The 27,506-nt window shown below is 42.1% G+C and overlaps 1 protein-coding gene across 1 annotated transcript in view; it reads right to left on the reverse strand.

Annotated features, from left to right (window-relative positions):
• Positions 1–1,215: 1,215 nt before the first annotated feature.
• The window catches only part of CPLX1 (complexin 1), a 462,298-nt gene continuing 436,007 nt past the window's right edge, over positions 1,216–27,506 (reverse strand). Inside the window, exon 4 of the mRNA XM_086961656.1 lies at positions 1,216–4,940. Within this exon, the coding sequence (XP_086817782.1) occupies positions 4,743–4,940 (198 nt within the window). The 3' untranslated portion in view covers positions 1,216–4,742. The remainder of the gene's footprint in view (positions 4,941–27,506) is intronic.

Below are 27,506 nucleotides of genomic sequence, written 5' to 3' on the forward strand. Positions count from 1 at the left end.
AACAGAATATACATTCACAGTCTCTACTTCACCGTCTTCTTGCTGCTCGAAATGGTAGTGCATGCATCCAGAGACAGGACAGGAGCACCCCGTTGCGCGAAATGCGCCAGCGGTTAAGAAAAGTGCTCTGCATCTGCTTGTGCACAACAAGCATTTGTGAAAAGACAAGTATCCAAACATTTTACAGCACACAAAAAACATTTATCAGGGAAAGATTTAGAGAAAGTGAAAGGCAAGTGGAGAAAGAGGGGGTGGGAGAAATAGGAATAGACAACAAGACCTTGACAGACATTGCTGATACATAAAACATGACAACCAGCTCACCACAACAGGTTTATAACAACATTATAATATGACATAATATTTAGGCTGGTCAAAAAAAAGGCATGTTGAGCAGCTCTAGGATGTCCTAACTCTAGCATGGGTTTTGGATGGGAGGACCTAGCATACATACAGTCGTATAAATGTAGACAGAGAAACTCCAAAGTGGGGCAGTGTGTGGTTGAGTCTCATGTGCACAGAGAAGCATTTATATTTAGTATTGCAGTCTGATTTCATATGGCTTTCACTAAAGATCAATGGAGGGTCATGATGGTCGATGACAAATACATGTCTCCAGAAAAGCTGAAGCTGTGGAGTTTGTCTCTCTTATTTGCTTATCAAAGAGAGAGATTGCGATGCAGGGTGCTGCAGTCTTTGAATATGCATAGGACTCGAACACCACGAGACATGGACATTCTCTGCAGCAATTATAAGAAAAAGTAAAACGATAACAAACAGAACACCTCATTTACCTGAGATTGAACAAATTGGCATATAAAGAAAGCTATGGTGGTTGGCCAAGAGAAATTGAGAATTAGAACGAAGAACCAGGTTCTCTTTGGTCTTGCTTCCGAACTTTTGGAGGAACGGATACCGGGCATTGTGGTATTTTACTGGAAAGTGGCCACACTGTTTTTATGTTCCATTTAAGATTGTGATCTGGGCCATGAATGGCATTCCAAGATGGCTGACAAAATGCACACTTAACAAAAACACTGCTGTACCTCTCAGAGGTCGCTGCAACCTGCTTAGCAGAACAAGCATGTCTTAGGCGATATATTTAAACAGGCTATCCGACAACATCGTAAACGGAAGTCATCCATTTACAAGCAGCTCTTTTTTATAACACAAATTATGACACGTGTTTCTTTAAAAAAAATTAAATCAGTCTGGAAATATCAATCAGTTTGGATGCTGAGACGAATGACCAACAAAGGTGTTTTTTTTTCTACATTTCGTTTGAATCTAAAAACTTTATTTTCTACCAGGTGGATCAGTAATCTCATTGCTAATTTGATATTTAGAACATTGATTGATTTATTAATGGCAGAGGCGTATTACAAAAGAAATTTCCCTACGCCAAAAATAGCCATTTTTTAGAAATAAAACAGACTCTTTATTGGAATTTCTTTAGTAGTTTTTCTTCATTAATATCTTGCTGTTGCCTTTTAAAAAGTTGATAAGGTCAAAACAATGCACCATTCGTGGTGTTTTAGTATCACCATCTGAGGAAAGAAAAGAATAATGGTTTATCCTGACTTTATGCCCTGAAATGACTCGTAGGGGCCTTTGACCTTTAACCTGGTAACTCATTCTATCATTGTAGGAAACTGTCCACCCTAAGCACGATGTTATATTTGACTCAGTAAACGCTTGTTCGACGCAATAAAAAAAACCTGTGCTATTTTTCTGCATTTGTGTCTTTCTGGAAGAAAATAATCACTATTATGTTCGAAAAAAGATAATTAGGACCCTTTTATAGAGCTGGGCAGTTGTTATTGAGAAGCACCAAAAGCACAATAATGACATTTCCTAAACCAGAAGAGGGTTCTTATTTTGGGAAGCAATGCAGAGTTTAGATTTGTGCGAAAAACAGGGGTCACAGCTGGCAGCTGCGCGTGCTCCTCCCAACTCATCATGAGATGAGGCATCTGATAAGTTCTAACTTGAGAATTGCAAAGGATGGTGTGTGCCTGGATACAGATTTCCAAACTGTGGTGCGGATCAAATCAGCCACACACTGCAGCCAACTATAATTGAGCACACTTGTTAGGAGAGATCATGCACGAAGAAAGTAAACAACCTTCATCGAATGTGATTTGGCGGTGTACCAGCCCTGCAAAAAACGGCCAAAATATTAAATGATTGGCAATGCATAATAGCCCCTCCTCTTTTTTTTAAATACACTACCAAAAGGAGTCTGGCAACTGACTGCCCATTAAAACTTGCCCTTACACACCAGGTTGTGCCACATTTTACCACAGCAAATTCTAGTGCTGCCGGATCAAATATTAAGGAGTATGCCAAACATTTACCAATGCCCCGGGGACCTCTTTTCCTCATGTGGAATATGCCGGGCGAATTTTATTTTAACAACAAAAAGAAAAATAGGGATATTTTTTCAGGCTATTTTTTTAAGGCTTAAGGGGTTATGTTTTGGTGGATGTGGGACATCTGTTAAAATTGGTGGAGTTCCTGTTTGTTGCTTTTAGAGAGTACACCTATGCTCTTGATTTAGAGTGTATACCCATACATACACTCTATAAAGTGCATAGATAGGTCCTCAGCCAATTTCTGGCAGATGTTCAACATCTGCCAAATTCTAAAAAAAAAAAACTCAGTTTTTCTGTCTGTTTTGCAGATTGTTTCAATGCATACTTGAACAGAGGAATTTAACACGAAGTTTAATATTCCTGAATTTGAAATACACTTCACAGATTTATTTACTACGGGTCAAAGTCTCTTGGATCGAGGAAATGTTTTGCCACAAGAAAACAGTTTTCCACGAACTACTAAGATATTAAACTATTTCAAACATCTCAAACTGTCTTTCATAAGTTAGTCTCAATTTGCAGTCGGTACCCTAAGGTGTCTTAAAAGAAACAGCTTCTTCTACATCACATTACTTCATATCTTCTCACCACCAGGAGCATGGTCTCTGCATGCAACAAAAAAAAACCAAAGAACACTGTAAGCTATAACGTATGCCCGAAATCAAACGTACAAAAAGATACCTCAGATTCTAAAACTGAAGACTAAATACCTATTATTTTGGAAGATAAAACTCTGTTTGCATATAGATACTCTTTAAATATCACTACAATAAGGAGACCTCTTACAATTATGTATAGAGTAATAGATCTTTTGTATTCAAGGAGATTACCTGGTGACATGAAGTAAAGTGTAAGTTGGACTTTTATATTTTTGGCTATCCTGCCAGTATAGTTTATTATGTGTGAATGATGTATCACGAGATGAGAGTTTCTGCAGCAAAAGACTCAATGCTCTACCATTCAGCACAAGAGCAAGCAATAACAAAGACAAGCAAAACATCAAAATTTGGCCTTTTGAAAATATTGAAAAAAATTATTACTGAATCTATTTAAAAAAAAGTAATATGTTGGCAGTGAATTCCTCATTGAAATTGAAAATTGATCATTATGACACAGTGCTTTTCCTAATCTAATGAAGGGTTGTTCCTTAACAAGAATCCTAGAATTTTAACTCTAATTTTACTTGGGTGAGATGAGAGAACTATACACAGTTTGTCAAGTGTCCAGTACATATCTTTCAAATGACAGAAGGAGGTAAAGTTTTAAGATAAGGAGCTGTCTTCGTTTTAGCTGACCTATATGTCATGATGATAAAAGTACACCTCTGTATATTTTCTGATAGCTTTTCAATCAATTTCATGGCAAATATTTGGCATGAGGTCACCTGTGGATATTCAGTCCAACTTCAAATGGAATTCTAAAAGATCCAGATATATTTGTTAGTTTTGATTGCTTTCCAATGTGTAAAACTAAATCATATATTGAATCTATTACAATACATTAGACGGATACTTTTGTCTGCTAACTTCGTGATTTAATTTCTCTAAGGGTCTCTTCAGAAGGAAATTGATATTATATATGAAATAGGTTGATCTAAGAAAAGGAAGATTGAAAGGGGTTATGGTTTATTGAAGAAGATTGAATGATAACAGCTTCTTCTGTGTGCGTGCATATGGGTCCAAAAGGGAGGTAAGAACAGTTTCATTAACTTACCTCCCATGTTTCTATCTTAGGTAATGCCAATATGGTAGTTACAACAACAACTGAATTTTCAGTTCTTCCACTGGTCTCCGATCCAGTCAGGAAACAAAAGTTTCACATGGTTCAAGTTCCAAAATTATCTCTCTTTTTTCATGAGTACGATGTGTAACCACAGATACATTTCCACAACAAGGTGGAGAGAAGCAGGGATGGCAAATGCATTCAAGAGCAAACAACCAGAGAGGCCAACCACGTTATAAATTAAAAACAACATAAATAAACGAAAAACAACATTTTAAAAAAACATTCAGCTCACTCTGAGTGAATACTCTTCCTCGTTTTGGAATGGAAACAAACATGAAGTTGTCCCTTTTCTCTGTTAACACTGTACACAATTGCCTTATTTTATATACTTAGTACTATGGCTTATAATTAAAGTTGTGTAGAACGCAGCTCAGTATCTTGACATCCATTCAAAGGTGTCTACTTTTATGTTACTATGTACAAAAGGAATTGATGACATCAAGGGGTCTATAGTGAGCAAAGAAAGGGCCGGGGCAGGTGGAAGGGAGGGTGAGTGTGGCAATATTGGGGTTCCCCATCCTTTGATGGGAAACCCATTGCTTTACTGTTCATGACACAAACAGTCTCGCAGTCCACTGTGATTCACTTCTTGAACATGTCTTGAAGAGGTCCAGGTAGGTATTTAATGACTGTGTCCAGAATGCTCTCTTCTTCCTCCTCATCTTCATCTCCGCAGCCAGCTGGGATGGCCTTCTTTGGACGCGTCAAGCTTCCCTCAGCAGTGGCTTCCATCGCAGCCTGGGCCTCTGCTTCCTTTTCCTCCTTCTTCTTGATGCCGTACTGTTGAGAGAGAGAGAGAAAATAATGGGGAGTCACGAACTGTTCCTATTTCAACACAGTGCTTAGTTTTCCCAAAGGAGTAAACTGCACCAACTTTCCAAAGAAAAAGTTGTCTCAACCACACAATAAGTACAAATATACAATGAGATTCTGCTTGATTTAAATGCACAGTTGAGCAGTTCAGAAACCATGCGGAGATACACTGCTAATCCCTTTTTTTACCAGCCCCCTTCCTTATTTTGAACAATCTCTCTGTGACTGTTTTAAGACCATATTATGCTCTCTGTAGATTTAAACTTGATACCTAACCGCTTGATGTGGCTGCTAACATGTGTTATTGTAACCCCGGCAACAGTCAGATGCCTTCTACTGTGTAAGTTATTGGGATTAATACCATAGTATTGGCTTACCCATTGTTTACAACACTCTCATATGCATTCAGTATAAATTGGGCGAGCTGCTAAAATAAAAAAAAACAGGTGGAAGGACCTCTGATTGCTCACAGTAGGGAGGAGACTTCAAGGTGGCCTTGACAGCAGCGACAGTAAGATAACTACTTCCAATTTTAGAACACTTTCTTATTTTTAAGGTTCCCAGTTTGTTGGGGGGAGTAATTAGTAGGTGAGAAAGGGAGTGGCAAAAATGTAATGTTATTTTGGAGGAAAAATCTCATTAGTTAGTGAAATAATAAATTGTTATCTCAATAATCTAAAATGTTATTGCAGTATCACATCTACTAAATTCTTTTTATTTATTTAGGCCCGATTCACAGAATGAATTTAAGACTCAATCCTAAACTTACTACTGTTTTGGTATTCACAGATTGCACTTACTACTTTTGGTATTCACAGAAGGAACTTACTACTTTTGGCATTCACAGAATGCACTTACTACTTTTGGTATTCACAGAATGAACTTACTCATTTCGGTATTCACAGAAGTTAGGCCTCCTAACTTTAGGACTCCTAAATGCCTTCTGTGAATACCGAAAGTCTTAAAATTAGGATTTTTCTCAATTTAGTAGTAGTAAAGTTAGGACTCCTAACTTTAGGACTCCTAAATGCCTTCTGTGTATACCGAAAGTCCTAAAATTACGATTTTTCTCAATTTAGTAGTAGTAAAGTTAGGACTACTAACTTTAGGACGCCTAAATGCCTTCTGTGAATACCAAAATTCTTAAAATTAGGATTTTTCTCAATTTAGTAGTAGTAAAGTTAGGAGTCCTAACTTTACTACTACTAAATTGAGAAAAATCCTATTTTTAAGACTTTCTGTATTCACAGAAGGCATTTAGGAGTCCTAAAGTTAGGAGTCCTAACTTTACTACTACTAAATTGAGAAAAATCCTAATTTTAAAACTTTCGATATTCACAGAAGGCATTTAGGAGTCCTAAAGTTAGTAGTCCTAACTTTACTACTACTAAATTGAGAAAAATCGTAATTTTAGGACATTCGGTATTCACAGAAGGCATTTAGGAGTCCTAAAGTTAGGAGTCCTAACTTTACTACTACTAAATTGAGAAAAATCCTAATTTTAAGACTTTCTGTATTTACAGAAGGCATTTAGGAGTCCTAAAGTTAGTAGTCCTAACTTCTGTGAATACCAAAATGAGTAAGTTCAATTTGTGAATACCAAAAGTAGTAAGTGCATTCTGTGAATGCCAAAAGTAGTAAGTTCATTCTGTGAATACCAAAAGTAGTAAGTGAAATCTGTGAGTACCAAAACAGTAGTAAGTTTAGGATTGAGTCTTAAGTTCATTCTGTGAATCAGGCCCTTAGTGTTTTGTATAGCACGAACATGACCCGTTAGGGTATCAGAGCGCTTTATAGCAGTAGCAAATAATTACAAGAATTAGCAAAAACAAGTTAGTAACAAAATTGAGCCTGCAAACAAGAGAAAACAATGCAGAGAGAAACAGGCTAGACACAGGGAATAGGGGAGGCGAACAGGAGAACAGTTGGGGTGATAGCAGGAGGACAAGGGCAAGAGCAGAGGGAGACTACAGGCAACATCCTTTGCCCTGAAATTGACAGTGAGGTGGAAAAGAATGCAGAGTGGTTGGCAACGTCACTGAAAAAGGAGTCACATGGTTTGCCTATATGAGAGCAGAGTTGACAATCCCGGAAGAGTTCAAATACGAGATAAACCAATCGCTGGACTGCTGAAACTGCAGAAGCACTGAGAGAGATTAGGGTAGGAATTTGCCCATTAGGAAAGTCTTTACTTCCTTTTTGAAACTTGATAGGGCAGGTATTCTTCTGATGTATGGCGGCAGCGAGTTCCAGGTTCATGGGCAGTCCCGGAGAAAACTCTGTTGTATGTTTCTTCTTCCAGAAGAGGGGTGGTTTCAACACAAAATTCCTCTGGAAACCATGATTTTCTGAGCCAGGTATGCAGGAGACTTGGAGTGTATAGCTTTATGGGTGACACAGGCCAGTTTGAGTTGGATTCTGGCTTCGTTCGGCAGCCAATTCAGCACCTGTGATCGAATTTTTTTGAGTCAATTAGGAGTCTTGTAGCCTTGTTAAGACAGGCGTCTAGGGGAGCTGTTGAGATCTTTGGTAGGCCAGATAAGGTTGAGCATCGGGATTCGATCCTAGAGATAACTAAAGCCTGAACTGCCATTATTAGGTCTGAAGTATCTAGGAAAGGTTTGAGATTTCTCAGGTAGCTCAGGTGAAACTTGGCATTTTTGGCCAGTATGTTTATGTGGGTTCACATGTTCAGGTTTTTGTCCAGTGTGATTCCTAGTGATTTGGCTGAGTCCATTATGATTGGGGTGCAGTTCAGCGCGGTGATCAAGTTGGTCCATTCAAGTATGCCAGGGGAGTTTTTTGGAGGGAAAATGAATAAGAATTTGCTTTGTTGTGCCTTAAGTTTGAGCTGGGTGCTAGCAAGCCCGTGAAAAGTCTGTTTCAGAGCATCATTCATTATTTTGACCTCCTCTAGAGAAGAGATTTTGATGTAGATCTGTGTCATCTGCAAACATGTGAAAAGAGATGTTAGTGATACGAAGAATTTCAGCTATGGTTCGAGATAAAGGTGAAAGAGAGTTGAAAACATTATTGATCGTAATCGGGAAATGGGAGGATAGATTGCGATTAACTAAGAATCTGTGGGAGCAGTTCTGTAAGAAGTATTTGAAACACTCGAGAACGGTTCCCCCTAGACCATCCTGAATTCCAGCTTTTCTAGTAGCTATTCATGGTGGACTTTGTGGAACTCCGATGAAAGATCCAACAAAATTAAGAGACATGTTTTGTCTTGGTCTAGGGCTTGGTGGGCATCATCTACTATGTGGAGAACAGTAGTTTCAGTACTGTGATCTGGTCTGAAACCAGATTGGCACTCATCTAGCAAGTTGAAAGCGGTGATGTGTAGGCTACGTTGTTGTTGCACACATTTGCCAAGTAGTTTTGCAAGTAGAGGAATGTTAGATATTGGTCTGAAATTGTCTGGTTTAGCAGGGTTTAGCAAGGGTTTTATTAGAATAGGGATGACTTGTCCAGTTTTTAATGAGTCAGGTATAGACCCCATATTAGGGAAGCATTGATTATTGCAGTCCAGATGGGTATGATGAAATGGTTGGCTGCAGAGTAGAAGCTGGATTGAAGTGGGTCATTGAATTGATTGTTTGGTTTAAATATCTGATATTGAATAAATGGGCACACATTAGCTCCTTTGAATGAGCAAAGATTCCCACAGTCACAAAATATATTGTGAACTTTGAAAGTCAATATCAGATGCTGAATGCATTATCTTATAGTGACAAACAACACTGACATTCACCAGTTATAGCTAATTGAGCTAGCTATACCTTGTGCCTCTGCCATGCTGAGCTTATGACCTCACATATTACATCATTTATGACAAGTCCAATGCTATCCTTGACTGATGACATCTCAAATGGCATCATTGATGGCATCGCTAATATCATCACTGATTCCATCATCCAACAAATGTGCCAGTTTAGTATACACTTATCGTACTGGAAGGTATTCAGCAAGATACATCGAGTCCTGATTTGCTATGGCCTCTTTACTGCTAATGGGTGCGAGCTTTGGCAACACGCTTGGTCTCCTAAGGGATCTTGCGTGTGTAAAAGGAGTAAGCTCTCCATGAATGGTTGTGCACAGGGCAATCACAGTACACAGCAGAGACTTGCTGACACAAGAGGTTGGCTCTCTGTAGAAGCTTTGTTGCGGGGCAAACGTTGAACATAGCAGCTGCTTCCTGTCCTGAGGGGTCTTGATTGTCTGGAGGGGGTGAGCTCTGCATGAGAAGTTGTGAATATCAATCAATCAATTAGGGGTTTATAGAGTACAGCTACTCACTTGAAGGGGTCTCAAGGCTCTGAGGGGTGAGGAGAGGGGGGCGTGCAGCTCCTGGATTTTCACAGTGATCCGTCATAGAACCAGGTCTTGAGTTCTTTCAGGAACTTGAAGAGTGTTGGTGTCTGTCGGAGGTGGAGAGGGAGAGTGTTCTAATCCTTGGCTGCGAGATAGAAGAAGGAGTGACCTCTTGTCTGTTCTGGTCTTCTTGATGTGTGATACCGTTGCAAGGGAGAGCTGGGCTGAGCGGAGGGATCTTTGGTGTGTATAAAACAAGAGGCAGGTCCGGTGTTGCGGAGGGTTTTGAGGACGTGGTTGAGAAGTTTGAAGGTGATTCTCTTTTTGACTGGGAGCCAGTGTTGTGCCTACATGTATTGGGTGAGGTGGCAGTGACGTGGTAGGTTGAGGACTAGTCTGGCGGAGGAGTTCTGGACATTCTGGAGTTTGCAGGTGATGTTCTTGTTGATTTTGGCATAGAGTGCGTTGCTGTAGTCCAGTCTGCTGCTGATGAGGGCGTGGGTGACGGTTTTCCTGTGTTCGAGGGAAATCCAGTTGAAGGTCTTTCCTATGAGATGGAGGGTGTGGAAATAGGAGGAGGTGACAGCGTTGATTTGGTGGTTCATTTTGAGTTCGGAGTCCATGATAATTCCGAGTTTGCATGCGTGGTCAGTGGGGAAGGGAGGGTTCCCGAGGGCAGGGGTCACAAAGTGTTGTTCCAGGCGACGGGGTGTGGGCCCATGAAGAGTAATTCGGTTTTGTCCTCGTTTAGTTGTAGGCAGCTCTTTTTCATCCACCTGGAGACTGTTTCCATTCCTTCTTGGAAGTTGTGTTTGGGGATGGTGAGTTTCTTGGATAGGGAGAGGATGAGTTGAGTGTCGCCTGCATACGATACGATGTTGAGTCTGTGTGCTATGACGATGGATGTGAGCAGGCCATGTAGACGTTGAACAGGGTGAAGCTGATGGAGGAGTCAAGACTGTATGCACCAGGTACTTTCCCTCCTATGTGTGCTTCATTGCCCATAAGAGTTGAACTAGCTGCAATGTCTTCGGTACATGGTGAAGGCTGTGCTTAGTAGGACCTTCACCACCTGAGGGTCCGTAAATGTCTACAGGAAGTAGGCTTTCTGTGCCGGGTATCTACCCATGGTGGAGACTGTTTGCAGTAGATACTTTCCTTTTCATATCTGGTTCATTTCCCATGAGAGGTCGGCTCGTCTCAAATGGTTTGGAACAGGGCAAAGGCTGTGCATAGTAGGTGCTTGTCCACGTAATGGGGTAATGAGGTTTGAGTGTCTTGAGGTAGTGGGTTCTTCATGGAGAGTTGTTGACAGGGCAAAACCTGTGTGTAGTAGGGGTTTGCCTACCCAAGTCTGGTTTATTACACCCATGAGGTCGTCTATCCACAAAGTGTTTAGTACAGGACAAAGACTGTGTGTAGGAGGAGCTTGGTTCAAATTAGGAGGCTTGTGTGTCTGAAGGGAAATGTATGCATTATATGATTCTACTCTATTTAGTACTTACTTTCAAATCTGAAGTGCTCTACTGGCTTACAGAGTGATTTGAAAAGTAGTTTGGGTGATGTCATCAAGGATGTCATTTCATATGTCAAATTTAATGTAGTATGCAATTTCATAAGCAGTGTGTGGCAGGAAGTAAGTTTTAGTTAGCTCAGTAAACCTTAGTTAGTGAATTTCAGTGTTTATTTTTAAAACAATAGTTTTTACTTTATTACGAAGCCTAACTATAACGTCACTTTAACTTTTGTTTTTTTAAGGGAATTTCTATTTTAATTTACCATAAATTAAGATCTTATTGCCTTACCTAACTATGATGTCACTTTAACCTTTTTTCAGTGAACTTAACTTTAAAAAAATCATATTGAAGAAACTACCTCACTGAGCATACATTTTGAGCAAGCACAGAAGAGTGCTGGATGCAAGGCCTGGCTTAACCTACCAAGAGCAGACCCCCCAGAGCAGGGTGAGCAAACCCTGATTCACAGGAGCATTTGGGGAGGTGGTACCAAGGGGATACTCTTGATTGGCTGGCCGCAAAATGTGCAACACATTGTAACACCCACTGCAGGACTCTGAGTAATGGTCACCATTAAAATGCATTGTAGTGAAAGTTTTTGAGGGTCACAAGCGAACTCATTCTCATAACAATATAAATCATTTTTTGTTGGTATTATAATAATTTTAGGAATTCAGGTGGGTTCTCAGATGATTTTACCCTTTGAAAAATGCTGCCAACCCCACTGACAACTGTTGGACCTAGATTGACAGAAAACGATATTCTCCCAAAATTTTCTCTTGTGGTTTGGTTATAGAAGGTGCCCAAGAAACTAAAATGAGAACTAAGGGTGGGCGTAAAATCCGTTTCGCGGGCGAATTTGCGGATTTTCCGCGATTTCGCGATCTGGGAATCTCACGAAATCGCGGTAAAATCCGCGAATCAGCGGGGACGAATTTTCAGTCAAGCAAGGGTTACAGCAGCAGGTGCAAAAGTTGAACCTAATTTCTTTGTAACCTTTTACAAAAGGGTTACAAACAAATTAACTTCAACTTGGACACCTGCTGCTAATTGCTTCCTGGCGCCTCGTTGCCTACTTGCAACTATTCTCTGACCCTGCTCTGACCCTTGAAGCAGGGTCAGAGAATAGTTACAAGTAGGCAACGAGGCACCTGTCCAAGGAATTAAACCTCATCAGGAAGCACTTACAAATATAAAAAACAGGAAGAAGGGAGAGGATGGCAAATACACCCATTTTGAGTTGTCAGGAGGGGTTAAACTAAAAGAGACCTTTACAGCACAATTTTCATATGCATTTTGCTAAAAATAAAAAGCTGTATGCTCTGTAGGGGCAACTCAGGAATCTGGCCCTTCAGAGATCCAGCCTCTCTTTCTTTCTCTTGTTCTCTCTCTCCCTCTCTCTTTCCCTCTCTTTCTCTCTATCTATCTATCTATCTATCTATCTATCTATCTATCTATCTATCTATCTATCTATCTATCTATCTATCTCTCTCCCTCTCCCATAAACGACTGCATGTGTAACTTCGCTATGCAAGCGGCTCGCGAAGACGCAAAAAGCCCAGCGAACACGCAAAAAACCCCGCGAACACGCAAAAAACCCCGCGAACACGCAAAAAAACAAAAATCTGCAAATTTCCACAAATTTGCGAATTTTGCGGATCGCGAATTCGCAAATCCGCAAATTCGCGGATCGCGAATTAGCAAAATTCGCCCATGCTTAATGAGAACACATTTTCCGTAAGTTCACGCTATCTTCCTCAGCCACCAGAGAATAAAATCTGATATTCTAAGTAACATTTGTACTTTCAACAGTTGTAGTAATTCAGTTGATTTCTTAGTGTTCTACCGTAGCTTTATCACCACATTCTAATGAACTAGATTACTAGCATTCTGTATTCATGACTTAAGTATGACACACAGGAATGCCATCTTGTTAGAATTAAAGCTGTAAAGCTTAAAGCATTTCCTTTAAAAGTGGGAAAAATGGTTCATTTTATCCTACAAATGATTTTTAGTGCTCACACTTTCTAGTAGTTCTGAAATATTTTTCCCATCTACATCAGTAAATCATTCTGACTTGGAGACAAAAACAAGTATGCTGAACATCAGAAGCAGTCTCTCAGTTAACTACCTAGTGAACAATTGCAGCTACCCCACATATTTCTAATGAACAACTAGAGCGCTAATAGCCTGAATTTATTGGAGACACTCGGAGGTGGTAGTGTTCCTCAAGCCGGGTAGACCTCCGGAGCAGCAGACATTGTATTGCCCCATCTCCGTTCTTAATGTGGAGGCGAAGGATTTAGCCAAGGCGTTGGCCAATCGGCTTAGGCCACACATCACCGCACTGGTACACCCAGACTAGGCCGGGTTCATGCCTCAGAGGGCGACTCGCCACAATATTAGACGTGCGCACGTTGCTGTATCGGCCTGTGGGCAGCTTGGGGAGCCGGCAGCGCTACTGCTGGCCGACATGGATAGGGCTTTTGATTCTCTGAGCTGGGTATACTTGTTTGCTCTGCCGTGGAAACTTAATTTCAGCCTGCGTTTTTTGGCCTATTTACAGCTGCTCTACACTGATTTAACGGCTTCGATGCGGGTAGGATGGGCAATTTCTTGCTCTTTCTCCATCCAGCGGGGCACGTGCCAGGGCTGCCCCCTCTCCCCTTATCTTTTTGGCTCGCCATGGAGCTGCTGGAGGCCTGGGTGCACATTGATGCACAACTTCGGGGCTTTGAATGGGCGCCGGGTCTCACAGATAGAATCGCACTTTATGCGGACAATGTCCTTTTCTTTCTTACTGCTCTGGATAGGTCGGGCCACGGCTGTTGTGCATCCTACAGATCTTCAGGGAGACCTCTGGATTGTACATGAATTCATGCAAGTCCATGCTGTGGGTTCTGGGGGGTCGGCCGAGGGTGGGAGCATGGGCCTCATCCCTTCAACTGGCGACGGGGGGACTGAAGTATTTGGGGGGTCTTTTTGTCCGACGTACCGGCAGTGTCCAGGGAACGTGATCTGGTCCCGGTGTGGGATCGAACCCCGGAAGACCTTACGGTGTGGTCCCGCATGCCCGTAACTATATATGGCAGGTCGGTCATCTTCAAGATGGTGGCGCTTCCCCATCTCCTTTATCACTTACAGAATCATCCCTACCAGATTTCACCCCGATGGTTCAGGCAGGTAAACTCAGCACTGGGAGGGATCTTGTGGGAAGGGGGCGCGGTGAAGGTGGCTCTACGCACCTGTTTTTTATCTTCTTACACCGGTGGTCCCGCTACTTCGAACGTCCTCTCCTATTACCAAGCCGCACACCATCTGGTTCTCAATGAGTGGTGGTACGGGTATAGGGGGGGCCCAGCCTATGCGGTTGAACGGCAGCTTATGGGCAACAAATCTCTGCACATGCTACTATATTCGCACCGCTTTGGAAGCTTCTGCCCCCGGTCACGCGAGTTGTGTTCCACATCTGGAGGCAGGTTCAGGGCAGGATGGGGTGGTGGAATGCCTTGACCCGGGAGACTTCTCTCTGGGGTTACAGGCGTTTGCCTCAGCTGGCAGGCTTGCAGGGCTTCCAGGGATGGGACTTTATAGGCACTTCGGCTCTGGGGGACTTTATGACAGATCTGACACTTAAATCGTTCCAGGGTCTACAGGACAAATATGGGATGCCACGATCCCAGTTCTTCCGATACTTGCAGTTTTGACATGCTGTAGCACATAGTCTGGAAGGCCTGGAGTCCCTCCCCGACTACAGCCCCATAGAAGCGATGATGAACTACCTGACCGCAAGATTTCTCGCATATACCAGACGTTGGTCATTCACTGTTCCACGAATCTGCAGGAGCTTAAGACAGCATGGGAGGTGGACGTGGGTGAACTGGAGGAGGAGGACTGGGCAGAGGCTACAGCGAGCCCGCAGGGCGGCAATAGCCACGCGCCTGTGGTTGGTACAATTCAAATACTTACACAGAGTGTATTTCACTAGAGTGCGTTTTTGGAGGACAGGAATGATGGGTGAATCTCCCGGGTGTATCCCCTGTCGGCGGGAGGAGGGCGCGCTTTTGCACACAGTCTGGAGTTTGCTTTCACTACATCGCTTCTGGAGGGGGGTGTTCTCCTGCCTGTCAGAGGTATTGGGCTGGGAGCTTCCCTGCATGCTGCGCCTGGCCCTGCTACATGTCATGGGGGAGTTGGGGGAAATAGGCACAAGCGCCACCTCTTGTTATTAGGTCCCACGTTGGTAAATAGGGATATTGCCAGGACTTGGATGGCTGCATGGAGGAATGGGATGAATTTTTGTATGGGGCTTGAACAGCCGGTCTTCATTGCCAGGGGGTGCCCCCGCAAGCATTAATGGATTTGGAAAAGGTGGGCAGACTACTGGGGACTGGATCTAGATCTGCCTCCGGAGGGGGATGTTCGCTTGCCAGACTGATGGGTGTGTGGACTCCGGACTTTACTGGGTGGCTGATCAGTTTGTTGTTTCGCTCTGGAGGTATTGTACTTTTTCTTTGTGACATGGGCACAATCGAGGGGAGGAGGGAGTTGGGGGGGGGTATTTTCTAATGTGGTTTATTCACTTTCATAAAAGTCAATGTCATTCTTATTGCATAATTGATGTGTGCAGCAGTCTCCGGATTGCGGAGCTATGCAGCTTATGTGAACCGTGAAAAATAAAACCTGTTTTAAAAAAAAAGAGTCTGAATTTATAACAAAAGTGTGGCACACCTGAATCAAAGCTGTAAAACTGAAAGGAATTTCCAACAAAAGATACACGAAGTAAATGAGCAACATGAAGGGTTTAGTTTTCATATCAAATTATGGTTAGTGCTCTAGAAAGCTATAATGAGGACAAATTTATATGAGTTTTCAATTATATTCCTCATCCATTTCAGTAAAACATTTTGACATGCTGAGTGGAAAATGCACTTCCAAAATCAGCAGCAGCCTGTCAGTTAGCTCCCTAGTAATCAGATGCAGTGTCACCACAGAGTTCTAATGAACAGTTAGGGCACTAACATTTTGCATTCAAGGAAAATGTCAGACACTCCTGATGGCGACTTTGTTGGCATGCAAGCTTTTGAATTAAAGCATTTCATGAGGAGCAGGCTGAAGTAAAGGAACACTGAGATGTTAATGCAGGAGTTAAAAATGTGAGGGGAGGTGTGAGTTTTTTGTAATTTAAGGCATAATGTATTTTTAAGTGGCACCTCTACTCAGTTGTTTCAAAGCTCCCAAATTTTAAAATAGTAACATATATATTTATATATATATATATATATATATATATATATATATATATATATATATATATATATATATATGTGTGTGTGTGTGTGTATGCATATTTTATATTTCTTTTTTTTCAAAGGGGCAGGCCCCGGGTGATGGGGTCTCTGTGACCGAAATCGATCAGGAAGGGGTTCCACGCGACCCCTCCTCCCCTTAGAATATTTTGTTTTCAAAATAATAATTGGAAAGGCTGGCCCTAGGGGATGAGGCCCCCGGCGCACAAAACAGCTAAGGGAAGGGGGGACAAGGGGCCCCCTTCCTAAAAAAATAGAAAGAAAAGAAATGAATAAAATACCCAGCAACTCACCGGAGGCCCCCTCCTTCTGCCACCACTCTGCAAACGTACCACCTGGTTCAATGCTGGTTGGGGGATGAAGTCCCCTTGGCTTACCTCCAGTAACCCCCACACATCGGGATTGTTGAGAGGTGGTCAGAGATCACTCCTCCTTTCTCCATCACACTACAAATTGGTGGGCAGTGATGTGTGTCCCCTTGCCTCCTGAGGGCTTCAGAACAAAAGTGGACTTCTTGCCCCAAGCAGCAGTGCACCAGGAGGCGCATTGCAAAGTGATAGCTAAAAGGGACATGGGTTCCGACAACCTCTTAGCAATCCATCTGTGTGGGACATACTGGAGTTAACAAGAGGGGTAGTTTGCCTCCAAGGACCTTCAATAGCCATGGGGACTTCATCCCCCAACTAGTAGTGCACCAGGAGGCGCATTTGCATAGTGGTGGAGAAAGTGGACGTGGTTTCCAACAACCTCACAGCAATCCTGCTCTGTCAGACTTACTGGAGGTAACAGGTGGGGTAGTTGGCCCACAAGGATACTCTGGAGCCAAGGGGACTTCATCTCCCAACTCATAGTGTGCCAGGAGCAGCATTTGCAGAGTGGTGGAGAAAGGGGGTATCCACCAAAAACCTCTCAGCAATCCCCTTCTAGGGACATACTGGAGGTAACAGGAGAGGTATTTGGCCTCAAAGGACCCTCAAGAGCCAAAGGAACGTTATCCCCTAACTACTGGTGCTCCAGGAGGGGAGTTTGCAGAGTGGTGGAGAAAGGGGCCATGGCCTCTGACAACTTCTCAGCAATCCTGCTTGTGGGACTTACTAGAGATAAAAGTTGCTCCCCAAGGATGTCCTTGGGGCACGAACCCCTCCTGTTGTCTCCAGTAAGTCCCACAAGGTGGGATTGCTTAGAGGTCGTTGGAGGCCACACCACCTTTCTCCATCACTCTACAAACGCGGATCCTGGAGCCCTACTGGTTGGGGATGAAGTCCAATTTACTCCTGAGAGACCATGGGGGCCAAAAAGCCCTCCTGGTACCTCCTGTAAGTACTACACAGTAAAATTTCAAAGAGCTGGTCGGGGGCCCTGCTCCATTTCCCCACCACTCTGCAAATGCAACTACTACCTACTGCTAAAAAAAAACATAGAAATTAACTGAAAAACAAAAGTTACAGGGATGTTATACTCAGGCTTTAGTATTTAAAAAACCTTAGTAATTCACTGATAAAACCGAAGGTTACAGGGATGTTATAGCTTGACTCGGTTTTGACTCGTAAAAAAACAGTGAAATTCAGCAGTTATATTTAGCTGAGCTAACAATAATTCATGTCCCCTCAATGCACTGCTTATGACCTTACATATTACATCACTGACGACATGGTCAGTGACATCACTGATGACATTTCAAATGACATCACTGATGACATTATCCACAAAATCACTGACAAATCTACTTACACCCACATAGATTCTTTCATACACCAACTCCCTCGCAACCATTCACACACTGACCCATACCCATACCAGTACTTACACACCCATGCACTGGTTCATAGATCAACACATTCATCCACTCACTCACCCATAGAGCCACTCATACACCCACTCGTCACTAATACTGCCACTGACATATCCACTCATACACCCAAACAGCCACCCATAGAGCTACTCACACACATAGTCACTCACCCATACAGTAAATCACACAGCCACTTACTCACAATACAGATACGCACACACCCACTCACTTGCTCATACATAAACTACCATGTACTTGCTCACATCTACAGTCACTCATATACCCCACCACTCACCTATAATGCCTTTTATATACCAGTTACTCACCCATATACCACTGACTCATCCACTTACTCACCCACACAGCCATACACACACTCACCCGTACAGCCCCTCGCATACACACACACTAACCCATACAGACACTTACTCACCCACTCACTCACCCAAACAGGCAGTCACACACCCGTTCAGCCACCCACACAGACACTCAAACAACCATACAGGTACTCAGACAACCAATCACTCACCGATATAGCCACTCACATACCCACTCATAATCCCATATAGCCACTTAGACACCAACTGACAGACTGCTAGAGAGATTCACACAACCACTCACTCACCCAATCATTCACTGAGACACCAAATCACTCACTTATACAGTCAGTCAAACACCCACTGAATCATCCATACAGGTACTCACACACCCACTGATTCACCAATGCACCTTGAAATATATATTTAACACTCCGAAACATTTTTTAAAACACTTACAGTCACTGGATGATATCATCAGTGATGACATTTGAGATATCATCGGTGATGTCACCATTGATGTCACCGACCATGTCATGAGTGATGTAATATGTGGGTCATAAACTGTGCATTGAGAGCGGCACGAGTTATAGTTAGCTTAGCTAACTATAACTGCTAAATTTTACTTGTTATGAGTGAAATCTGAGCCTAACTATAATGTACCTGTAACCTTTGAGTTTTTCAGTGAGTACACACACACATATATATATATATATATATATATATATATATATATATATATATATATATATATATATATATATATATATATATATATATATATATATATATATATATATATATATATATATATATATATATATATATATATATTCATGTTTTCTTTTCATTGATCAGCATGGATATATGAGGCTATTTTCATTCTTATCATTCTAGCACTAGGGCTCTCAAAATCCTTGCTCCACAGTTCCATGACATAGAATATATGACACCACCTGGACACTCTTCAGTTTGTCATAACATTATAACTTTCTTCCCAGCATACCCTAATTTCGACCTACCATCAAATTGAAAGCCCCACTTACTTGACACTTTCAGTCTGAAAAACACTATTTCACTGTTGGGCCATTAATTACACTCTCACAACCGCCAAAACTCCAGTTTCAAAACAAAGTTGCACTTGCCCGCTTCCTTTCATTGTTTTCTATTTTGGTTGTTTCATATTTACCATTTCTCCCGTTTTACTATGATATATAACAGGTTTTTCCGCCATTCACTAACCCGTTTTTTAGACAGCTGTCTGTAGGAATATCTGTTGTTCTCAGTACACAACATATACTTAGACCGGTTGATGGCCAAATCCTTGCTCATTATGACACAGCTTTTTTTCTCATCTTGTGTTTTTGCTCTTGATACATTGAGACTTCCCTTTCTCTTCTTGTGTCAGTCCCACCCAGAAGCATTTCAGTCTCCCAGTGTTCTAACTGGCTAGCTTGATGAGATTTGTCATATTTAGTACATACAGGACAAGAGTGGCTATTATCTAGATAATAGACACACCTATCCTCTATGTGCTAAGTAGTTTTGTGTGGTGATTCATTGGTGGTAGAATCACAAACAGTTGAGTATCTGGGTCTGCCTAATGAACTAATGTGTATAAGTACAGTTGCGGTTGTCCTGTAGCCCTACTGCCTTTCTTTATCTTATATGATTGTTTTTAGTGTTAATCACCCATGACTCCATTGCAGTCCGTGTGTTTCCACCCTATCTCTCCTGTTTGTTCCCCCGCCCACTGTTTGAGCTATTGCCTTACTACCCACCCCAATGCTCCCAATTCTAAATGTTTACTTACTTTTTTTGTGCGTACTTTATTCACTTTTTCATTCTCTTAACTTTTATCATGACTTTCTTCATATTACGACAGCAACTTAAAAATAACAAAGTGTCCACCAGGTACTATGCATCACCAAACACATGCACATGCATACATGCCAACATTTCAGGAGACCAAAGTGGGAGATTTAAAAAAAAAAAATTGGGAGAATGGTGCTTTGAATCGGGTTACGGGCATGTATGGGCTTTGGAAGTGTGCTGCTGTAGGATCGGACATTTGAAACGTAAATGCACGTTTTTTTCTTAACTTTCAGAAGCATGGAGCATGAGGCAGGCAGAGAGGGTGATGCAAGTGTTGGGCACTGGACTGGCAGGCTGTTGGCAGTGCATGCACACCCCCCTGTGGCAGCCCGGGCTGAAACAGCTCCCCCCCCCCCCCCCATGTACTTCACAGGTCTTTAAAAGACGATTCCCTTGTAAATGACGCTTTGTTGGTTTTTCACCCCTTCGAGAGCCCCTGCCTGGAAGAGTGAGCACTTTACACAATACCAAGCCCTGTCAGCTGAAACCCCCGAGGTATCGGGTTTTTGCTTGTAGGAATCGGGAGGCAGGAGACTAGCCTTTAAATCGGTAGTCTCACGCCTGAATCGAGAGGGTTGGCATGTCTGCACATGTGTCAGATCGCACAAACATGCATGCTTCAGGACAAAAGCACACTCTTGCTTCGTGACCCTTGTATACGTGTCAGCAGCCATCTTGTAATTGGTTCTCTTTAAAAGAAAACCCATTGAAAGATTCCCGGCTATTCGAAAACATGCGTTTACGTTTGAATGACTAAGCAAAGCCAGCAACTCAGCCTTTTATAACACAGACCTATTGGCTTTGCCAGTGCTCGTATACGTGATATAGCTGCGTTTTGATTTCCGAATGCCTCCATTTTAAACCTTCCACTTCAGTTCTGTCTAAAGAAAGAAAATCCTTTTGTACTAGTGGTTTGGGAAGGTTTCGTTATCTTAGGTGGTTCTTCTGTCCCCTGTCACTTCAAAGCTCCAACCCATAGGCTGTTCTTTATAGTGGCAAATGCTAGCCTCATAAATGAACACCACAATTTATGTCATTTAAATAGAACATTACAATAGCTGAGGGATTTGTCGCAATGCAGCACACAGGCACTTTACAGCCAATTAACACGCTTTATGCATTCAGCAGCAGACGTCCAGAGACGCCGTTTGCTCATGAAATAAAATTCAACAGGAACCGCAGAGAAGAATTAAAAGAACAATACTTTTATGCTTTGAAAAGGAGAGCAGGTGGGTGCCGTGAGACGGAAGGCAGCAGAATGAATACAGAGATATAATGGGCTTTTAAATATCCTTTTGCGGGGGAAATTTGGTCTCTCTTTTTATTCTAAAAAGATTGTATACTTTATAATTATACCAACTGTGCCAGCCTGGGCATAATGCAAATGGTTGGCATCAGCACAAACTACTAAGGTTGCCCCATTTAGGTAGCATGCACTCTGAGGTTGTATAAGTTAATTCACTATATATTTTTGTAATAAACCTATGTATTTGTGATGCAATTTTCTAACATGTAAATAAATCAAGTACGTGGCAAGTAAAATAAATTCGAAGAAAAATACACTATACGTGCAGTAGGAAAGAGACACCGCCCTTTACAGACCTGACATTCCCATATTAAAAGATTTTACCAAAGAAATAATAAACAAGCAGAAGATATTCACTCTGCAACTTTCAGCTTAAATGATTCTAAGTAAAAAGTCGGAATCAAGTCATGTTGGTCACATCTTGAAATTATTCCCTTAGAATACAGGGGCCTGTCGTGCTCTCTTTGACTTGAGTCCTGCCATCACTGTTATCCATTTAACGTCAGCAAATAATCAACAAAGGCGTATAATATGCTGCCAGGTTTTGCTTTATTAACCCTTTCGCTGCTGCGGGAATTCCGCCGCAGCGCTAAGGGGGCGGGGGTGCCGAGCGGCGCTCGCATGCTCGTGACGGAGCCGCTCCGTCACGAGCCGCGGTTGAGCTGTGCTCATGACGGAGCGGTTCCGTCATGGCCCGCCCGCTCAATGGAACATCCACCGCAGGCGCGGAATTCGCGCCGCGCAGGAGCGCCGAGCGGGCCATGACGGAACCGCTCCGTCATGAGCAGAGCTCAACCGAGGCTCATGACGGAGCGGCTCCGTCATGAGCATAGAAGGGGTTAAGGACTAGCGCAAAAAGACTAACGAGTGATTTGCATATGTAAAAGTGTGATGAAATATGTACTGTTGACCATGCTTCTTTCACTAGATCCAGAGTGTGAGAGAAATTTGGCAAAGGAAATTGGAAAATAAGTAAGTGACATATTGAAGACAAATCAACATAGGGAATAGACGGTAGATCATCACTCTGATTTTTTTTTTTAGGGTTAATAGCAAAAATAATATTTTCTGTGGTAAAGTGGCCCCTTTCTGCAGTTTTTGTACTTTAAATCTGCTCTAATTTACCTGGAATTTCTACAGAACTAAGATTTCTTTTGCAAATTTATGTTAAGCGTAGGGTCACGTATTGCTTATCACGAATGTGTTTTTATTCCAATTGGGTTTTCAGAAAGGGCACTCCTTTCACAAATCTGCATTCAAGACACTCATCCATCCGCATGCAGAGAGGCCGGAGTGCCTAGGAACCCATAAACTATTAAATGGACCTATGGACCATAGATATTATGCATAATCACCAGGTAGTCATTTCATCTGTAAACCCAGGTGCTTCTTAACTAGTAGCGGAGAATATGGAAAAAGGACATTCCTATCATAAAATGTCAATATCATCACCATTAAAATATGTTTTTGTTACCCTGTTAACCCCGCATCTCCTGTCTAAAGCAATTTGATTTGAGCACAACATATCAGTTTTGAGGCTATAAACAACAGCTGTCATATTCTAGCAGAGAGGAATGGATCCAATTGAAGGCAATGACAAACAGTCACGGCATTAGTTTAGGGCCAAGCTGGAATCTATATTGTATTTTCTAATGTACAAAGCATTATTTCATGCTATAGGCTCAAAACATCCCTGTCTTATTAATCCAGGAACATTCAAATCAACTGACCTGCCTCCTATATAAAATGTGCGGTTTTTTACCCTTTCATCACGCCTCCTATAGGAAATAATTTCCCTTCTCGGCAAGGTTTGCAAAGAAAGCAAAAAGCCACCTGCTTTATAATGGTAATGTGAAACTTCTTGAATAAAAAAATGAAAGACTCAAGGCTTCCATATCTCTAGTTCTGATTTGTAAAGTTTTGATATGTCATTAAGTGACCTTTGTTGTTTGCTAAATAGTTTGCTCGGTATTTAAATAGTTGCATGACTTCATTGAATGCAAGGCTATTTAGAAATGGATACAAATAGGAGAGGGACAAACACCCATATTAAAATCAAATTTGTACATGGCTGCAGGGGATGTATGCATCTGATTTAAAACTATATGTACTATGTAACTACTGTTCAAGCCACCCTACTCTTGCATCTGTATGGTGGTAATGCCCTGCTCCATGGTCTCCAAGACTCCACACTGGCCCACTTTAATAACACCCTACACGCCACAGCACTTCTCTTCCAAGGCATAAAGAAATATGATCACATCTCCCCCATTTTGAAGGAATTGCATTGGCTCCCCATTGCTGCCCCACACAATCTTCAAAACAGCTGCATCATTTTCGATGCCATGAAGCTCAACACCTCTGCCTATCTGACTGAGAAGCTGATGCTCTCTTGTGGCTCTTGGCACACCTGCAGTCAGGACACCATCAGACTGAAACTAAAAAAAGATTACGACTGTATCCATTATAACCACAAAATTGTGTTATTAATTCAGAAGAGTGTTGAAGTTGCACCTGTTTCAAGCACACTGGTTCGTGATGCAGTAACAGCCCACAAACCAGCTACCTCTCAAATCATTTGTTGACTGCATCCTTGCCTTGGACCCTCTGCTGCCTGTGGCTAGGTTCAAACTATTGAAATACCACATATATACATACATACATATATTTTTAAATAAATTGGGGAATACATGTAAAACATGCTACTGCCATTTTTTAGCACCCAATTACTGCTTGATCATTTGTTACCATCAGCAACTACCTCCAGCACAACCCGGAGGTATCTCTTCATGCTAAAATAGGTGTAGGCACAATCTGTCCTTGACTCCTAATGTGTGATATGGTTGCATGTGAGCATATTGAGTCAAAAATCTAGACCTTCAAAAATATTGACTGCTGAATATTCACTCCTCCTATATCAGCAAGGACCATATACCTAATTCCTTGAATAGCAAATCTATACTATACCTAATTATATATACCTACTTTGACGATATAGTGTTAGTTGAAATTCTGGAGTCCATATTTTTATTTTTATTAGTGTGAAAACTGCGATTTGTTCTTCTTTTTGCACTAACTCATGAGTCTAAAAAACCTACTTGGTCGGCATCCCTGCCACTTAAAGGGATTAAAGTGCACAGTTTTAGCAGCCAATTTCGAGGCCAATGAGGACTTATGTTGTTGTACACGACACAACTGAGGCTATTTAGCTCTCTTTGTTGGCCAAGCCACCCTACACAAATGTGAATCGATCTGCCACAAAATCCAGAACAATTCAGATGATGCGATCCAGTGGATGTGGCGTTTCCTCCTAATCATGGATTTACCAAATTTGTCACATTGTCCAACATTTAGCCCAAAATGGAGCAAATGCTACTAAATAAACTGAATCACACAAAGCTCTGCTCAGCAGCACTCCCAGTGCGCCACCTAGTGGGGCACTAGGAGTGCCCTCCTTGAGAGCTTCTTTGCCTCTGTGTCCGCATCTGTAATATGGTGCAGGCACAGAGGCTAAGAATTCCCTAATTTGTAAAGGGCATGCCCCTATGCAAATGAGGAAACGCCCCCTGAAGGTAGCACTAATGTTTTAAGTGCACCAGTGCTATCGGTATCACTGAAGGGGGTGCACAAGTGCCCCTATTGTAATACCAAAGTGCCCGGGGGGGGGGGGGAGTGCAAAGTGGGCACAAACACCAGTTGCGCACCCGGGGCACTTTAAGTAATATGCCCCCAGATGAGGTGTGTTCCTTAAGCTTGCTGGCTCATCAGCCATACAACTAAAGTCTTATCATCGCTCGATGGCCTTAAAAAACCCATAAATTAACCAATTGCCTGGCCAATTAAAACTAACGCATACGTTTTTCCAATTAAAACTGGTGTGTTAGCTTTTATTTTACTTGTGTTTTTGCTATGCGGCCTCCCTTAGGATTGCTTTGCAGAGAATGTTCACATGAACCCTCCATCTTCCTCTCAATAGACTCAATTTATCTGCATTTAATTTTGTTTTCACTCACCAACACCTTCAATCACGTTTAGGTATCTGCCTCATATGTGAAAACCGTCACGTCCATTTTTAGGGTTGTTAATTATCAAAATGTACATGTGGCCTTCCGTGTTCATGTTAGAACTTTTTCCTTGGTCCATGACAGTCTGTCCAGTAGGCCCCGAAATTGTTTTTACTTTTTTTTATGAATCTCTCTGAAAACGCTCGATTCTCACTAAGAAAGTAGTACCACAACCTTGAGAAATTCAATTGCCTACAATGTTGACTTAAATATGTGAAATATGAAAAAGTATTTTCGAAATAGATACCGTAGGTAAATTACTAAAATATAATTCACTTCTGTGGTTTCCTTGAAAAATGTAAGTTCATATTTTGCTACAGAAGCTTTCAAACCAAGCAATGATGTTTTAAAAAAAAGACAAAAGGACACGATATAGAGGCCAGAAATCTTAATTTTGAGCAATATAGAAGGGTATGCATTCAGGTACACACGTGTGAGCCTGAAGAGAACATCCTGTGTGCCCTAGCAGTCCTTTGGCGTGTGTTTGCATTCCTACCCACGGGTGTGTTGCCTGGAAGCGCATGCGCACATCATTTAACGGTTGCGCACGTCCCATTGCAGTGTGTAAGGCCCGCGAGACACCCCACTGATAAGACTCGGTAAGCCAGCCCATATGTTATCGACCAGTATTTCCTCTCGCCCCTACAACCCCACCCCGTGCGGAGACCGTGAAAATGAACCCATCAGACGTTGCGTCCCCTCGTCGCTCACAGTTGATGGGTTCATTTTGATGACAGCCGCAGGCCAGGCTCTATTGCTTCATCCTTCCGCGCAGTTCTCAACGCAGTACAGTAAAAGGCAGGTGCCGCCATCAGAGCCCGTGAGATGCTGATGGAGCGGCCCACACAGAAGAGGGATTTCGCTTCAGTTTGGAGAATTGTATTGTGTTAAAAGCTGGGAATGCCCACAGGCATGCTACAGAATGAACGCTTGAGACGTTCCGCTTGAGGTCAGGACCAAGATTAATTTGCATTTAGTTACCCCTTTCACTCATAGTGGACCCGAGCTGAAAATGATCAATGCTACCCAGAGGAATTCCCAACATGACCTAATCATTTCCATTAATGAATTCTCCTTTTTCTCTGCAGGCTATCTGCTCTCAGTTGCACATGTTCAAACACACTAAAACGGGACTTACAAAAACTATTTCTAAGGAGGAGTTATCAATCTTTGCAAAAAAAGGAACATATATTGTATATTCTATTGATCCTTACCGTCCAGGTGCAATCCCCAAAATCATTTGATGCCTCTATGCTTTTCATGACCTCATCCGAGGGCCGATACCTGCATTTTTGTTTCAGCCATTTTTAATTCTGTGAAATGGACAGATCTTATACCTCTCTGCATTCCATACTGCTAATATACGTATTCTAGGCACCAAGTATACCTGGTGGGCTTTGCTTAGGGCTATTGATTTGATTCACCTGCAACGTTTTGCTTTCGTTTCTGGGATCTGAGCAAACAACCTCTACCAGTTTTGTAGTACTTTTAAAAGCAATTTAAAGAATATTATGTTTCTTCGAGCAGTGATTATCTGTGACTGTGCTGCACTCTTCTCACATGTATCTCTGGATGTTGACAAGCTTCTGGTCTCATATATCAGTGATTAAAATAATATATATGTGTTGGATCTGGCCCCTATCCAGAGCTTTGCCTTCTGATGCTGAACCCATTTTTATGGGGGGCATTAGAACTCTATGGACTTTTTCCCTGTTAACCAGTGGTAAAGTGTGTGTGCTTCCTTACTGAAACATGTTAAATTTGTACTACACCGACTTAGTATATTTAATGTACTAATAACCCCATAGAGTATGGTATTATGTATATCTAGGGCCTGCAAACGAAATGCTGCTAGTAGGCAGCAGCACTTATTCTGCCACCCATGGAAGTAGTTTTTTTAAAAATGTCACAGCAGCCTGTAATGTAGTTTAAAACTACCATTTTTACATGGAAAAATGCACTTCTTGTCAGGCCTAAACCTTCCTTTTTCTAATAGTCACCCCTAAGGTTGGCCCGAAAGGCTCACAGGGCCGGAT

Source organism: Lissotriton vulgaris, chromosome 3_1 (assembly GCF_964263255.1).
Source record: "Lissotriton vulgaris chromosome 3_1, aLisVul1.2, whole genome shotgun sequence".
NCBI classification, from domain to species: domain Eukaryota; kingdom Metazoa; phylum Chordata; class Amphibia; order Caudata; family Salamandridae; genus Lissotriton; species Lissotriton vulgaris.